This window comes from Chiloscyllium plagiosum, chromosome 6 (genome assembly GCF_004010195.1).
Source record: "Chiloscyllium plagiosum isolate BGI_BamShark_2017 chromosome 6, ASM401019v2, whole genome shotgun sequence".
NCBI classification, from domain to species: Eukaryota; Metazoa; Chordata; class Chondrichthyes; order Orectolobiformes; family Hemiscylliidae; genus Chiloscyllium; species Chiloscyllium plagiosum.
Window position 1 is genome coordinate 51,670,170 of NC_057715.1, and position 16,645 is coordinate 51,686,814.

General features: G+C 39.7%; 1 protein-coding gene across 11 annotated transcripts in view; it reads right to left on the reverse strand.

Annotated features, from left to right (window-relative positions):
- The window catches only part of LOC122550578 (protocadherin Fat 3-like), a 794,139-nt gene that overhangs the window by 76,149 nt on the left and 701,345 nt on the right, over positions 1-16,645 (reverse strand). For all 11 annotated transcript variants that reach the window (XM_043691532.1, XM_043691531.1, XM_043691530.1 and 8 more), the window contains 3 exons: positions 8,254-8,451; positions 5,672-6,470; positions 3,996-4,130 (listed from right to left, as the gene is read on the reverse strand). In XM_043691532.1, the coding sequence (XP_043547467.1) occupies positions 3,996-4,130; positions 5,672-6,470; positions 8,254-8,451 (1,132 nt within the window). The remainder of the gene's footprint in view (positions 1-3,995; positions 4,131-5,671; positions 6,471-8,253; positions 8,452-16,645) is intronic.

The following is a 16,645-nucleotide window of genomic DNA, read 5'->3' on the forward strand; positions in this document are numbered from 1 at the left end:
CAAAGTTAAAAATCACACAACACCAGGTTATAGTCCAACAGGTTTAATTGGAAGCACACTTGCTTTCGGAGCGACGCTCCTTCATCAGGTGATGTGGAGGACTCGATTGGAACACAGAGTTTATAGCAAAAATTTGCAGTGTGATGTAACTGAAATTATACATTGAAAAGTTGATTGTCTGTTAAGCCTTTCATCTGTTAGAATACAGTGATAGAAGTGAAACTATCACTGTATTCTAACAGATGAAAGGCTTAACAGACAATCAATTTTTCATTGTATAATTTCAGTTACATCACACTGCAAATTTTTGCTATAAATTCTGTTACGATCGAGCCCTCCACAATCACCTGATGAAGGAGCGTCGCTCCGAAAGCTAGTGTGCTTCCAATTAAACCTGGTGGACTATAACCTGGTGTTGTGTGATTTTTAACTATGAAGGGTATAGACAGGGTAGATGGAGATAAGCTTTTTCCCAGGATGAAGGATTCAATAACGAGAAGTCACGATTTCAAAGTGAGAGGTGAAAAGTTTAAGGGGGATACACGCATCAAGTACTTTACACAGAGGGTTGTAGGTGCCTGGAACACGTTGCCAGCAGAGGTAGTAGAGGCAGGCATGGTAGATTCATTTAAGATGCGTCTGGACAGATGCATGAGTAGGTGGAGAGCAGAGGGATACAGATGCTTAGGAATTGGGCGACAGGTTTAGACAGCAGATTTGGATCAGCTCAGGCTTGGAGGGCCAAAGGGCCTGTTCCTGGGCTGTAAGTTTTCTTTGTTCTTTATTCTCTTTGTTGTTCTATGGCTGAGAAGCCAGATAGGCCACTCAGTTATGGGCCTACTGAGACCCTTAATTGGCCATTTAAGGGCACCCTCCCATGCCATACTGTATTTTACTCACAGAGGTAGTCCTCTGGCTAGATATTTGGGCTGCCAGGGAAATCCTGTGCCCAATGAAGACTTCTCAAAAGGTAGGTGCCTCCTATACCCCCTCCCACCATAAGTGTTTCCCATTGCTTTCTCTGACAGAGTCAACTTTTCACCCATACTGGAGTCAACATGACCTTGGATTTAACTTTTTAAGTTCAGGTTCTTGGCCCTTCGGCAAGAGGAACCACTTCTTGTCTCATTGGTGACCTCCACTCCAGGTGGCACTGTTGGGACTGGGGAACAGCCAGACTTTTCATTTTCCAGCAGCTCCTGCAGATGGGATACACAATTCTACCCCGAGCTAATTAATGGCTTAATGATTGTTATACATTGGAGGGGGCATCTGCCAAGTGGAGGTGTCTTCACCAGTGAATTTTTGTTAGGTGTGCAATCATTGCCTTCATGTGAATGCCTGGTCATAATTATCAACAGTTAATAAAACATTAGTTTATTCAATGTATCATCTCTTCACTTTTGTTTCAATTTTGTAATTTGAGCCTTTTCTACTGTAGATAATCAATCTCAGTAAATTCCGCAACAAGCATGCCTAACTCTTGATGTTCTCCATTCAGAAAATTCTACACCAAGATTCCATCAATCTTCCGAATTAGCTTCATGTGATCTCTTCATACCTGATTTGTATTCGAGCTTTACAGTACAGGAAAATATCTTTCAGATAGACGTATCATTATAGCAATAAAATATTGAAGATCAATTTTAAATTTGTGTCAGCTGATTTAAAACCTAGAATCTTCATACACTAAAATTGTTTTAAAAAGATAAAGACACTGATAAGTGTCACAGCAATCAGCTGACCACAACTATACCCAGTGTGTAGGTTTGTTCGCTGAGCTGTAGGTTTGATATCCAGACGTTTCATTACCTGACTAGGTAACATCATCAGTGGTGACCCCCAAGTGAAGCGAAGCTGTTGTCTCCTGCTTTCTATTTATATGTTTGTCCTGGATGGGGTTCCTGGGGTTTGTGGTGATGTCATTTCCTGTTCATTTTCTGAGGGGTTGATAGATGGTATCTAGATCTATGTGTTTGTTTATGGCGTTGTGGTTGGAGTGCCAGGCCTCTAGGAATTCTCTGGCATGTCTTTGCTTAGCCTGTTCCAGGATAGATGTGTTGTCCCAGTTGAAATGGTGTTTTTTTTCATCCGTGTGTAGGGCTACAAGGGGAAAGGGTCGTGTCTTTTTGTGGCTAGCTGGTGTTTGGTATCCTAGTGGCTAACTTTCTTCCTGTTTGTCCTACGTAGTGTTTGTGGTAGTCCTTGCATGGAATTTTGTAGATGACGTTGGTTTTGTCCATGGGTTGTAAAAAAAAAAACCATTTCGACTGGGACAACACAGCTATCTTGGGACAGGTTAAGCAAAGACATGCCAGAGAATTCCTAGAGGCCTGGCACTCCAACCACAACGCCATAAACAAACACATAGATCTAGATGCCATCTATCAACCCCTCAAAAAATGAACAGGAAATGACATCACTACAAACACCAGCAACCAGGACAAACATATAAATAGAAAGCAGGAGACAACAGCTTCGCTTTACTTGGAGGTCACCACTGATGATGTTACTTCGCCAGGTAATGAAACGTCTGGACATCAAACCTACAGTTCAGCGAGCAAACCTACACCCTAAACCTCAAACTGAACTACAAACCTTCACAAACTTTGCACAACTATACCCAATTGTGAAACTAATCTGAGATAAAGGTAGCCTGCGACTTGTGCACTTTCAAAAGGTATTATAACCCAAGCATGCATCTTCTATCTAATCTACATTTTTATGAATAAATTACACAAGATAATAATGGTAGAAATAATTGTGTTAACTGCATATTACCCAACTTAGAAAGTAATGAGCCAGGTATAGGAATAGAGCCAAATATTGTGGCACTGGAAACGGATACATGTCAGGCAGCATGCAAGGAGTAGGACAGTCGATGTTTTGGGCATAAGCTCTTATATCAGGAATTCCTGATGAAGAGCTTATGCTCAAAACGTTGACTCTCTCCTGCTCCTCGGATGCTGCCTGACCTGCTGTGCTTTTCCAGTTCCACACTTTTTGACTCTGATCTCAAGGATCTGCAGGCCTCACTTTCTCCCAGGCATAGGAATACATCAGTAAGCTGTATTTCAAGTAGTTGCTTTGGCAGTGCTACGAAGAAAAATGTGAATTTGTAGCTGCAACTGAAGAAAACTTCCTCTTTCTTTCCCTATTTAGTCTCCCTTAACAGACACAACCAAAAGATGAAGCAAATTGGAGTCACATTCATTCACCAAGAATTCAAAGATATACATAAACTTTGCAACTTCTGAGGATATAAGGCATCAATAAAACAACCATGGTCTCAAGTTAAAAGTAAACATATCAAGGACACACAAAGGACTTTTAAACTGTGTATTCCTTGCTGTTCCTTTTTGTATTTGACACTCACCTTTTCTAAAATTTATATCTGTGTTTATGTGTGTTTGATGTCGTATCTTTATTATTTTTCTCTAGGTCAGCAAGTAATAAAATTGGTTTACTTTTAATACAGGACCTTGTATTTGGCTCCCTATTTGAATGTTGTGAACTTGCAAACTATATTGTCAGAGGGGCAAGGTGCAGCTGTGCTTTAAAAAGAAATGAAAATGTTTTACTTTGGGTAGCTAAAAGCAGAGTAGACAGGCAGGTGGCTGGAAGAACAGAGCAAGCCAGACAGCATCAGGAGGTGGAGAAGTTGATGTTTTGAGTGCAACCCTTCTTCAGGACCGTTCCTGAAGAAGGCTAACATCCGAAATGTTGACCTCTTCACCTGCTGATGCTGCCTGGCTTGCTGTGTTCTTCCAGCCTCCTGCCTGTCTACTTTGGATTCCAGCATCTGCAGTTTGTTTTTGTCTCCAGCTAAAAGCAGAGAGCCAATTTGCCCCTCCTCACCTGGTCATAACAGATGTCGATGATGTTTTAACTAATGCACATAGTGGTTCCACACTTTATTAATTAACAGAAATTAATTTAAGAATCAACTGTTGATATGTTTTCTAAACTGAGATGAACACAGAGGTCTTCCTTACCTGAACATTTTCCCAAATTTCCTGGTGGACACTGACAGGTATATGGTCCTTGACCTACACCACCTTGAACACAATGCATGTCATTTGGGCAAGGTTTCTCTTGGCAAGCATCAGAAACAACAGGACAGATTTCACCTGCCACAAAAATAAAGAAACAAATTATGGCAATATTTTTATTCAATTTTTCACTGAGATTGTAAATAGATATGATTTTAAATTAGAAAAAAAAGAATTTATTTCAACCAAAATCATTCTTTCCTAAATTATGAACAAATTATATGTTGGATTTACCAGGTTTGATCTTGGTCTTGTTGAGGCATATTAGGGCCTAAACATCAGGTTCTGAACTATCTGCTTTAATTAACGTTGGGAATGAGAAAGGTAAAATTGCTGCTGCAGAAAACTACTCATGCCATATGCTTGAGACACATGTATCTTTTGCAGACTCAGTCAAAACACTAATAAGCTGCTGTAAACAACAAATATACAATGGCATAGTTTCTACTCAATTACATTTGTTTTTATGACATATTTCAGCCAAAATAAGAATACTGACTCAAAAAGATTGCAGAATTGTAACTGCAATTTATGTTCAACACTATATGTTTCTAAGGTATTTTGTGTTAGTTTTAAAAACCTCTTGCTGAAAGCAGACCCTATCCATAAACTGGTCTGCCCCATGGTGAATTAATCACACTGAGAATTCCTGCTAATTGTGCTCATTTGAAGGCCTTCAATGAAGCTTTAAAATTAGGCTGGCTCTTTGGGTGCAAGAATACTAAAAGATTTGTTTTAAGCTTCGAAATTTGACTTTGGTTTTCATTTAAGAAGAAACTTATTAAAGCATCCCAATAAGTTAGCAAAACAACTTTACAGTTCCTTTTAAGAAGTGAATTGCAGCAACTTAAAATTAGGGTTATTTAAAGGAGATGGCTGATATTGATTAAAAATGTTCCACTACCGAAAAGAAATTCGGCTGTTTCAATTACATGTCGTTGAAGCACTTAAATATGAGCAGAATTTTTTTTAAAATCTGCGGCAACTACATTTGTTGCTGGCATTTTTGTATCTCCTGTCACATCCATAAAGTGTTCATCACCATGGTATAGAAGAGTAGCAGAATTCGATTCCAGGTGGAGAACCTTCATAACTTAATGTGGCCTTTGGTTATTTTTTTATAATTGAACATCATAGCACATTAATTAAACAATGTGAAGATTGGTAATGAGCAAATTAATTTATGCAGTAACTGGACAATTCTCAAAATAGAAATTCTACTGTGTTACTTTAAAATAAATAAATAGTAGCATTCATAAGAGCAAAAACTATTTTTCAAGCTATACGTCTCCTTGTTTTTCAGCCAAGTTGTTTCACAAAATGGGCTCAAGTGAGAAAGCATGTCTGCAATTATTTCATTGAATTTTTAGCAGCATTAAACTATATTGCTTGATTAAGAAATGTTCTATTCACATGTTTAAATGCTGCAACTATAAGACAAATGTCTATTGAAAACATTAAACTGTACAATACATGATACCAAAAATTTTATAACAACATAGAAATTACCAGATAAATTTAGATAACTGTCAGAAGACTTTGCCTTTTTAAAATTATACTGATTTGATAGTTTCAAAAGTGCTACCTTGGAGAACTTTCCATCTTCTGGTACTACTCACCATTGCAAGTGCAAGTTGCATCCCTAAAGTGTCTGGGGAACACAAAGCTAATCCTTGCAGTGCTGTAGGTCATCATGGATTGTGATTCTGCAGCAGTCATCTGCTCGCAATACCGTTCTTTGCATTCCTCACCAGAGCAGCTCTGATCCATTATAGTGGAAATATGGAGACCACTTGCTAGGTCCTTTTTTGCATTACTAAGCTTCTGAATCAAATAAGAAGATCGGTAGAACCCATTTCTATACATTTGCACTGCCAAGAAAACTTCAAGTTGCTGTGTGCCTGCAACTGGCTGAATACTAATGATATGAAGGGTGTCTTGGTTTTGGGCAGCAATAACGTCCCGAAGGCTCTGCCTAAATCCATGAAGGTGAAGTCCAACAAAATCTTCAGGAGAGATGTTTTCGAATTGAATACTTATTGCATTGTTTAACATACCCTGCGTCACCTGCTCAACATGAACTACAACTTCAACAGGCACAGTGAAGCGCCCATCACTGACAGACACATTCAAAACATAATTGCCATTATCTAGTCCCCCAAGTGCAATAATCTTCCCATCTTGGCTATTTATAGTGAACAGACTTCTTTGGTCTGACTTAAAACCATAGGTAAGGATGTCATACATATCTTGATCAGTGGCATGGATCTTGCCAATTACACCTCCTTGGAACTCATCTTCCATTGTGGAAATAAAAATTTCAAGTGGAATAGCAGTTGGTTTATGAATGCTTTCTTCAATCACATGAACAAGAATATAGGTGGATGATGACAGTGGTGGCTTGCCAGAGTCCTGAGCCTGTCATATTGTGAACAAACAACAAACATATCCATTTTTAGTCTGTAAAACAGCTTTGACAATAGGGCTAAACACCTGAACAGAACTGTGATTCTTAACAAAATTCTCATTCAATTTTAAAGTTTAAGGTTAAAAAAAAACATGCAGTTTTGCTTCAGGCCAGTACTATGCAAATTATATAGATTCTCCAATGGCCAAAAAAATTCACATGAATTGTGTTTCTTGGAGGAAGTGAGCATTAATTGGGAATTCGTATTGCTCCTAAAAATGGAATAGATGTGATTAAAAATAAAATGCTGGAGCAACTCAGCAGTCTGGCATGAAATTGAGATTGCTAAATTGGGAGGTGCACGGAATTAACACAGATATCTGTTAATAAATGTTTATGAAGATTTGGTGTGTAAAGATAAACTCTAATTCTATCTTTTCCTGCCTGGCTTTCTGAAATGGAACAGACCGTGTTTCCAGATTCTACCTATAAATTCCATGCAGGTTTCTTCATTGATATCAAAGGGGAAACACACAAATGACACGGTGATGCTGTCTCTCCCTCCAAGGGAATTCACACGTTTTGTGTTTTGAAGTATTCATTTTAAAATTTGTTCTTATTCTTTCATTGGTAAGATACAAATTCAACAAAATTATCAAAATACTTCTAAATTGTCCAGTTGTACTCAATGTGGGAGCATTAGTAAATACATTTCCATACCAGAAAAGTGATTGTCTCATTCAGAGCCTTCAAACTGTTCCGTTAAAGAGTGGGATCTTGATCATTTTAAGTACTTTTACAGCAATGGTTAACTTTCGTTCATAACATTGTGAGCTCAATTTTGTTTTGCTGATTATTAAATGTAATACATCTTCAGAATTGAAGTAATATATTTACAATATGCATTGTATCAAAAATGTCACTGGAAAGACAAATCTATGACAATGTAAATGTCTTTTTTTTAAACATGTTTTAAACAACACAATAAGCAGTGGTTTTATTGATAGGGCATTTAACTATTGATAATAGAAATGTAGACTGTCAGAAGGATACCTCATCTCTCTCAAAATCATGTATCTCTATGCTGTAATAGAGGTAATTAAACTTGAGTGCAATCCTCAGACAAGATAAAATAAATATTTTGTATGTGTTGACCATAAGTCATCCTTACTTCATAACATATGAATGAACAATTTCAGAACAGAGTTTGATTGAAAAGTTATATCTTACGGCTGTCATTGTCTGGGTCACCATTTCTCTCTTTAAAATCAAATTAATTTGTTACCTTAGTTGACTGAAGGAAATAAACCACCCGAAAAACAGATTTTGGAACCAGATCAAACTTCTTTATAACCGAGTAAATTTCATCATTATAAATGAACAAATGCTATAATTTCAAAACCAGCATCATCCAATTTGTTATCAATTGCACATTAAATTATGCACTGGGCCAACTAGAACAGCATCAGTAAAATGAAAAGTTCTTTTGATTTTTGTACACTACAAAACAAGCTGATTATCTGTTTCAGGACAGAAAAATATATTGTGCTTTGAATTGGCTTCTTCTAATAGGCAACCCATGATATTCAGTTGAGAAGATTCAGTTGAGAAAAATATTGTCTGCAAAGAACCTGAATCTATGAAAACAAATGCTTATTTGATGCACGCCTTTTCTTCTTTTACATCAAAGATACCTGGAATTCAGACAGCATTCACACTTTTGAACAAAACAAATGTAACAGTGGAATGACCTTACTGTTGGATTTAAAGCATAAGACTGGCACAATCTCTTACCTGCACATGCAGAAGGTATTCTGTTGCATCCCTCTGTTTAAACACAATTGCAGATCTCAGAACTCCGTGTTGATCTAAAACAAATTCTTTCCCATGATTTCCAGCTACTATCATGAATGTGAATGGAGGCCCATTATGGGAAGAATCTTTGTCAGTCACTGAAAGTTGCAGGATATTGGTGCCCACAGATTTATTTTCCTTTAAACACATGAGAGGTAAATGTATATGTCGATTCAGTGATGACGATATCAGCATAAGAAATAAATTGTTTTTATTTAAAAAAAGATCTTCAAGACTCTGGAAAATAATAGAACTTCACACTAACATAAATATGTTGCATTGTTTTAAATTTTAAGTTGTCAACAGTATGATATGTATAAAGATTCAAAAAGGGTATTTATTCCAGTATTAATCTCATTCATCAGTCTAACAAAGAAAGTGAGATCGGGCTGGATTTTCATCATTGAGGCGGAAAGCTGAAGTTGAAATTTCTTGGCACAATGCACCCACCTCTGCACACAGTGCCCACAAGAATGGGACTTTTGTCCTTGCCATGTATTCTTGCTTGAGAGTCCAGACATCTGTTTGTCCAGACAGTTAGATCCAAAGTTTTTAAAAAAATCTTATTGATGGCTCTTTTGCTTACGTCTTTTATTTACATTGGGTAAAGAGGCTTCACGTGCTTATGGTTTCTGCTACTTGTGATAATTGATGCTTTTATAAGACTGTAAGATAAGCAGCTTATTTTTCTTTTTCATATATGTCACAATTACTATAGGGACAATTGATTCTGTATGCAGTGTATGTCGCGGAGATGGAAGTACCTTTGGTTGGCATGAAGTGTTTGAAGAGGAATTGGGATGAAGGAACACTGGGATAAGTGGAGGAGCATACATTGCCATGGAGGACATGAAGGATCATTAGGGATGCGTGGAGGGGTACAGGTTGACATAGGTAAGATCTTTTGAAATGATTAAATATCTTTTTTAAAAGTCCAAAATGTGTTTTATATGTCGAAAGTCATAAGCAGAAAAAGACTTTCAAAGATTTCAAAGATGTTATTGTAAATTTATAGTTCAGCATGAACATACATTTTCACCTTTCCCTTCTTGGGGGAGCGGGGACCATGAGGGGCAACCATAGTGTGTGGTAGGTAATTAATGAGGTGTGTTAGGAAACAAACAGTAAGAAACCTTGCTCGGCATCACCGTGAAACACCCTCCAAACAACTCAATGATTAAAAATATAACCAGGAGCAACCTGTATTAAAACATGATCCATGCAAGGTCATAAATACACCAATCATCCACAGACCAAGCTCTGCTAACTAACCCAGGACAGTGATAAAGTGTAGATCAATATTTATTGCAGAGAAGTTGATGAGGACCAAAAGATCAAATGATTCTGGCGTCACGGTGGCACAGTGGTTAGCACTGCTGCCTCACAGCGACAGAGACCCGGGTTCAATTCCAGCCTCAGGCGACTGACTGTGTGGAGTTTGCACATTCTCCCCGTGTCTGCGTGGGTTTCCTCCGGGTGCTCCGGTTTCCTCCCACAGTCCAAAGATGTGCAGCTCAGGTGAATTGGCCATGCTAAATTGCCTGTAGTGTTAGGTAAGGGGTAAATGTAGGGGTATGGGTGGGTTGCGCTTCGGCGGGGCGATGTGGACTTGTTGGGCCGAAGGGCCTGTTTCCACACTGTAAGTAATCTAATCTAATCTAATCTAATCTTAAAATGTCCTCTACACTTTACAGCAAAGTACTAGCTTTTTCATCAAAACTGGAAAAAGAGTGTAGTATTACTTAGCATAATTAGAATTGTTTCAAGATTTGAATTGCCACTGTAGAAATTGCTTTACCCAATATATAATTACAGCTGCAGAAATCCAAGCATGTGAGCAAGGACCCAGGGAACAAAAAAAACCTTTACTATCCAAAGGGGAATAAAAAAGTAAACAACAAACAATACTCGGAAAAAGATCACCGTTTTGATGTATACAAAATGAGACAGATCTTCTGGGAAAATGTTTATTGAGACACTGGATGAAATAGTGGCTGTGATTGTCAAGATCTTCACTAAATCCTTACAGCTGAACAGTTGCCTGAGATTCTGGGAATTAACAATGGTCCACAAAGCAGATGTGGGGGAACCCATTAATATCACAACAACTGGTCTATCATTTTGCTGAGCTGCCTAAAAACCATTGCCAGTGATAAACCATATTCCTAAAATGTTAGTGTAACTTCAGAGGCATTAACTTTCCTAAACGCTGCATAGCATGAGTTGAAGAGGAGGCAACATTGAAAAAATGCTACCTCACAACCACCTGATGAAGGAGCAGCACTCAGAAAGCTAGTGCTTCCAATTAAACCTGTTGGACTATAATCTGGTGTTGTGTGATTTTTAACTTTGTACACCCAGTCCAACACTGGCACCTCCAAATCAAGAATATCTGAATGCTTAACAAGAAAGAGACCCTGATGGCAATATCCCTGCACATGGAAAAAATCTTAACAAGGTTTCGTTCAATGGACAGTGATAGACCATTACCTGGCGTAACAGTCCGAGTTTGATCTGAAGATGATCAAATTTCTACTGGGAGCATTTGGTACCAGACTGAGCATAAACATTCTCAATGCATTTAATATAATGGTAGGAGAGTTTCCCTGGCTCCATTCTATGTTGTTTTTATTCCTTACATGTTACATTTTAGCATTGGAACAATAATTTTCAGCTGGCTCAGAATTTGCTGTTTTGAGTTGAATAAAAAATGCAAAAAAGAAAATCTGAAAGGATGTCCAGAAAAAGGGCACACATGTAATTGAAATTTCTCTTATTTTTGCAAGGTTGTCTGTTCTTTGGCAGAAACAGACAAAAGATGATGATATGAAGATTCAAGTGCTATTAAAACCAACCAAGGCCTGAATTGAAAATATCCTATGCATAATTTTCTAGTGAAATATGACAAAATTAACAACACTAGCCAGATAGTCCAGGTAAACTGAGAGGCCTTTGAGTAAAGAAGCAGGCAACCACAGAACCTGCTTCAGGCTGCACAAAGTCTGCATGGAATGCAGATATCCAACTTACTGCCAAGTGAGCCCAACAGAGAATCAGGACTGATAAGCAACTCAGATCCGGTGCCATATAATGAACAATTTAGGGAGGAAACTTTACATCCACCACTAGATTTAGAAAGAATAGGAAGAAAGAAGTGTTCCAACTTCCCAGTTTAGCACAAGTTTTGAGACTTAGCATACTTTACTCAATTTAGAAATATTAATTTTCATGCATAGATGGCAAATAAGCCAAGGTACAGAGAAAATGATCAGAGATTTGGAGAAAGATAAAGGAAGAATGGTGCAGGTGGAAAGGAGACCGAAGTTATAAGCTATTAGAGTCATAGAGATGTACAGCATGGAAACAGACCCTTCGGTCCAACCTGTCCATGCCGACCAGATATCCCAACCCAATCTAGTCCCACCTGCCAGCACCCGGCCCATATCCCTCCAAACCCTTCCTATTCATATACCCATCCACATGCCTTTTAAATGTTGCAATTGCCCAGCCTCTACCACATCCTCTGGCAGCTCATTCCATACACGTACCACCCTCTGCGTGAAAAAGTTGCCCCTTAGGTCTCTTTTATATCTTTCCCCTCTCACCCTAAAACTATGCCCTCTAGTTCTGGACTCCCTGACCCCAGGGAAAAGATGCTGTCTATTTATCCTATCCATGCTCCTCATAATTTTGTAAACCTGTATAAGGTCACCCCTCAGCCTCTGACGCTCCAGGGAAAACAGCCCCAGCCTGTTCAGCCTCTCCCTATAGCTCAAATCCTCTAAACCCTGGCAACATCCTTGGAAATCTTTTCTGAACCCTTTCAAGTTTCACAACATCTTATGTGCTGATAAGCAATAGTCAAATACAGTTAACTGGTACATAACAGGAGCAAAATACGGTGGATTCTGGAAACCTGAAATTAAAACAGAATGGAAAATTTCAGCACGTCAACCAGCTTTTATGAAGAGCAAATAGAGTTAAGTTTGACTCCATTATGACCTTTCTTCAGATTCCCAAGTAGGATTATACTGGACATGAACACAGTCACTCATACCTTCTGGTATAATTACATGCTATGAAGCATTATCACAGTTACCCATTTGTTCTTTTTCCATACTCTCCTTGGTTAAAGCCTTACATTTCTAACTTCTGAAAGTTCCGAAAAAAGCAGACTAAAACATTGACTTTGTTCTTTCCCCACAGATACTGCCCAACCTGATGAGTTCCAGAAAAATGCTGTTTTACACAGACTTTGATCAATGGTGACATAGGTGAGGTCAACATATTGAGATACTGATTGCTTTTTGGTGCTAAGGAGGAATGATGCAGGATTCTACATGGAAACCTCTTCAACAGGCAGCTAATAAAACATTCATGTCGTAAAACAAGACATTCAGATAATGGAATGACAATAGATTCAGTCAAAGAAAAATTCTCAGCAACTGATGAATCTTGTTGGTCACAAAGTTGGTGGGTGTGATATATTAACAAGGCTATTGAAACCTTTCAACACAAGTAGTTACCCCACGTGGTACAAAAAACATAAAAAAATGTATGAAGGTTTATGGGGAGATTGAAAAGAGGATGATCTAGTGGGGTTTAATAAAACTTTACTGATATGAAGGAGCTCCTCCACTGCTGTGGCCACAGCTATCTATGGGCTGTATAAGTTATTTGGAACCAGGAACATAAATTATACTTTGATATTTTCAAGTGTCGTGTATGTGGTGCTGGAAAAGCAAAGCAGGTCAGGCAGCATCCAAGGAGCAGGATTATCAACATTTTGGACAAAAGCCTTTCATCAGCAAAATGATTTTGCTGATGAAGGGCTTATGCCTGAAACATAGATTCTCCTGCTCCTCGAATGCTGCCTGGCCTGCGGTGCTTTTCCAGCACCACACTCTCAACTCTGACCTCCAGCATCTGCAGTTCTCACTTTCTCCCCATTTTCAGGTGTCACAACATTGTGGCAGACAGAATTGAAAATAATAAAGAAGAGTCAGTTATGGAACACTGGTGCAAAGATATGAGATTTAAGCATGAACTTTAGGCATGAAGCCTTTTCCCCACTACTACTGCAAAAAATGCTGGCCAAATGCTTGTTGGAGCAGGAGGGAACATTGATGAGTCAAAAATGTCACATTTTAACAGTGGCAAAGCAGTTATTAAGTGTCAGCCTGTCCTTGGGGCAACTGAAACTTTAAGTGACCAGTTAAGTGCCAGTTCCCACCATACTGCAGTTGTTAATGGGGGTTTTGGGGTGTCTGGCTACTGAATGACCCCTTTGATGGTTTGGATCAAGATGTCAACTGGTACTCTGCAAATAAATCACATATCCCCTCCTGATTTTTTTTCTTTGGCAAGGCAATCAAAGCAGTATCGGAGAACCTACTGGGAAAATTTTCTACCAGTTGTACTAAAATTCTTCTTGCTCAGGTTCTCTTCCAGAAACAGATCCAGATAAAAGCAAAAGAGAAAGCATTTAATGCAGCAAAGTGCAGTGGAAAGCCAGAGGATTGGGAAGCCTATGAAGACCAACAGAGGACAATGGAAAAAGGGAAATAAGGAGGGAGAAGATTAAATATGAGGGTAAGATAGCCAGTAATATAAAAGAAGATTGCAAGAGTTTCTTTAGATACATAGAGGACAAAAGACAGGTAAAAGTGGGTATTGGGATGCTGGGAAATGATGCTACAGAAGTTGTAATGGGGACTAAAGAAATGGCTGAGCAAGCGAATAAGTACTTTATACCTGTCTTCACGCTGGAAGACACATGTTATGGACTAGGCCAGATCCCTCAAAACATTTCAAAAAGGTAGCCCAGACCCTAACTTTGTTATCTGACTTTAAGCAGGTGTACAGTGGATATTTCAGGAGAGAATCAGCTGGCCAGACTACTTAGTTTTAAACTAAACAGAATTTATTTACAAGATTACTGAACGAAACACAAAGAACAGAAAACAGAATACCCGGAATAACTTATCCAATCCGAAAACCCAACACACTATCCCAACATAATGATGCTGTTCTAAAATGCTTGCAACAATCCCCATAAATACTCCTTGACACAAAAGGTAAAATGAAACACAAGTTCTTACAGGAATGAAGTCAGAGAGAGACGGTCCTGCAGTCTTTCTTCTCTCTCTCTCTCTCTCTCTCTCTCTCACACACACACACATACACACACACACACACACACACACACACACAGCTCCATTGAAACCAAAGAATAGCTGAGCTGCGAGAACAGGCCACTCCCCTTTCATTATAGTGTTTTTTTAAAACTTGAAAGCCTTCTGCCTGAGGTAGTATCTGTTAGCTGTAAACAAATTAGCCCTAAAATCCACTTAAGCTCAGACTTTTGAAACCTGTGTTTACAACCTCTCTGAAAAAACCAAGGACAATCTAACCCTGTTAAAGGAACAGCGTCTTCACACATGGGTTACATCCCAAACATTCAAGAGAGTCAGGGGGCAGAGGTGAGGATGGTGGCCATCACCAAGAAAAAAAACTGGAAGACTGAAGGTGGATAAATCAACTGGACATGATGGACTATATCCCAGAGTTCCGAAGGAGATAGCTGAAGAGATAGTGAAGGCGTTAGTGGCAGTCTTTCAGGAATCACTGGAGTCAGAAAGGGACCCAGAGGACTGGAAAATCACTAATGTAACCCTCCTGATAAAAAGGGAGTAAAGCAAACTGCAGGAAATTACAGGCCGATTAGCATGATTTTGGTCATTTGTAAGATTTTGGAGTCCATTGTGAAAGATGAGATTTTTGAATACTTGAAAATGCATGGCAAAATAGGGCAAAGTCAATGTGGTTTCATCAAGTGGAGGTTATGTCTGACAAATCTGTTACAATTCTTTGAGGAGATAATGAGCAGGTTAGGCCAAGGAGAGCCAATGAATGTTATCTACCTCGACTTCCAGGAGGCCTTTGACAAGGTGCCACACAGGAGGCTGCTGAGTAAGTTAAGTCACATGGTGTTAGAGGCAAGATATTAGCATAGATACAAGATTGGCTGTCTGACAGAAAGCAGAGTGAGAGGTTAAAAAGGATCCTTCTCAGGATGGCAGCCAGTGACTAGTGGTGTTCCCCAAGGGTCAATGCTGGGCTAACAACTTTTCATTTTATACATTAATGATCTAAATGTAGGAACGGATGGCATTCTAGTTTAGTTTGCAGATGATACAAAGGTGGGACAGGTAGCATTGAGGATGCTGCAGAAGGATTTGGACAGGTTAGGAGAGTGGGCAAAGAAGTGGCAGATGGAATACAACATGGGAAAGTAGAAGATTAAGCACTTTGACAGGAAGAATAGAGGCATGGACTATTTTTTTAAATGGGAAGAAAATTCAGAAACCTGAAGTGCAAAGGGATTTGGGAGTTCGAGTGCAGAATTCTCTTAAGGTAAACTTGCAGGTTAAGTTGGTAGAGTTGAAAAATATGGTGCGGGAAAAACACAGCAGGCCAGGCAGCATCCGAGGAGCAGGAGAATCGACGTTTCGGGCATAAGCCCTTCTTCAGGAATGAGGCTGGTGTGCCAAGCGGGCTGAGATAAAAGGTAGGGGGGGAGGGGAGTCGGTTGGTTTGTAGTAAATGTCTGTGTTGAGTCGGTCGCCCGAGATAGAAATGGAGAGGTCTAGGAAGGGGAGGGAGGAGTTTGAGACGGTCCAGGTAAATTTGAGGTCGGGGTGGAAGGCGACTGACTCAACACAGACATTTACTACAAACCGACCGACTCCCACAGCTACCTAGATTACACCGCCTCCCACCCTGCTCACTGTAAAAACGCCATCCCATGTTCCCAATTCCTCCGCCTCCGCCGCATCTGCTCCCAGGAGGACCAATTCCATAGTGAACTCAAATGGCCTCCTTCTTCAAAAACCGCAATTTCCCCTCCGACGTGGTAGATGATGCTCTCCACCGCATCTCCTGCACTTCCCGCACCTCTGCTCTTGAACCCCGCCCCTCGTATCGCCACCAGGACAGAATCCCACTGGTCCTCACCTTCCATCCCACCAACCTCCGGATACATCGTATCATCCTCCGTCATTTCTGCCACCTCCAGACAGACCCCACCACCAGGGATATATTTCCCTCTCCATGCCTATCAGCATTCAGGAGAGACCACTCCCTCCGCGACTCCCTCGTCAAGTCCACACCCCCCACCAACCCAACCTCCACTCCCGGCACCTTCCCCTGCAACCGCAAGAAGTGCAAAACATGCGCCCACACCTCCCCCCTCACCTCCCTCCAAGGCCCCAATGGATCCTTCCATATCGGTCGCACATTCACCTGCACCTCCACACACATCATTTACTGT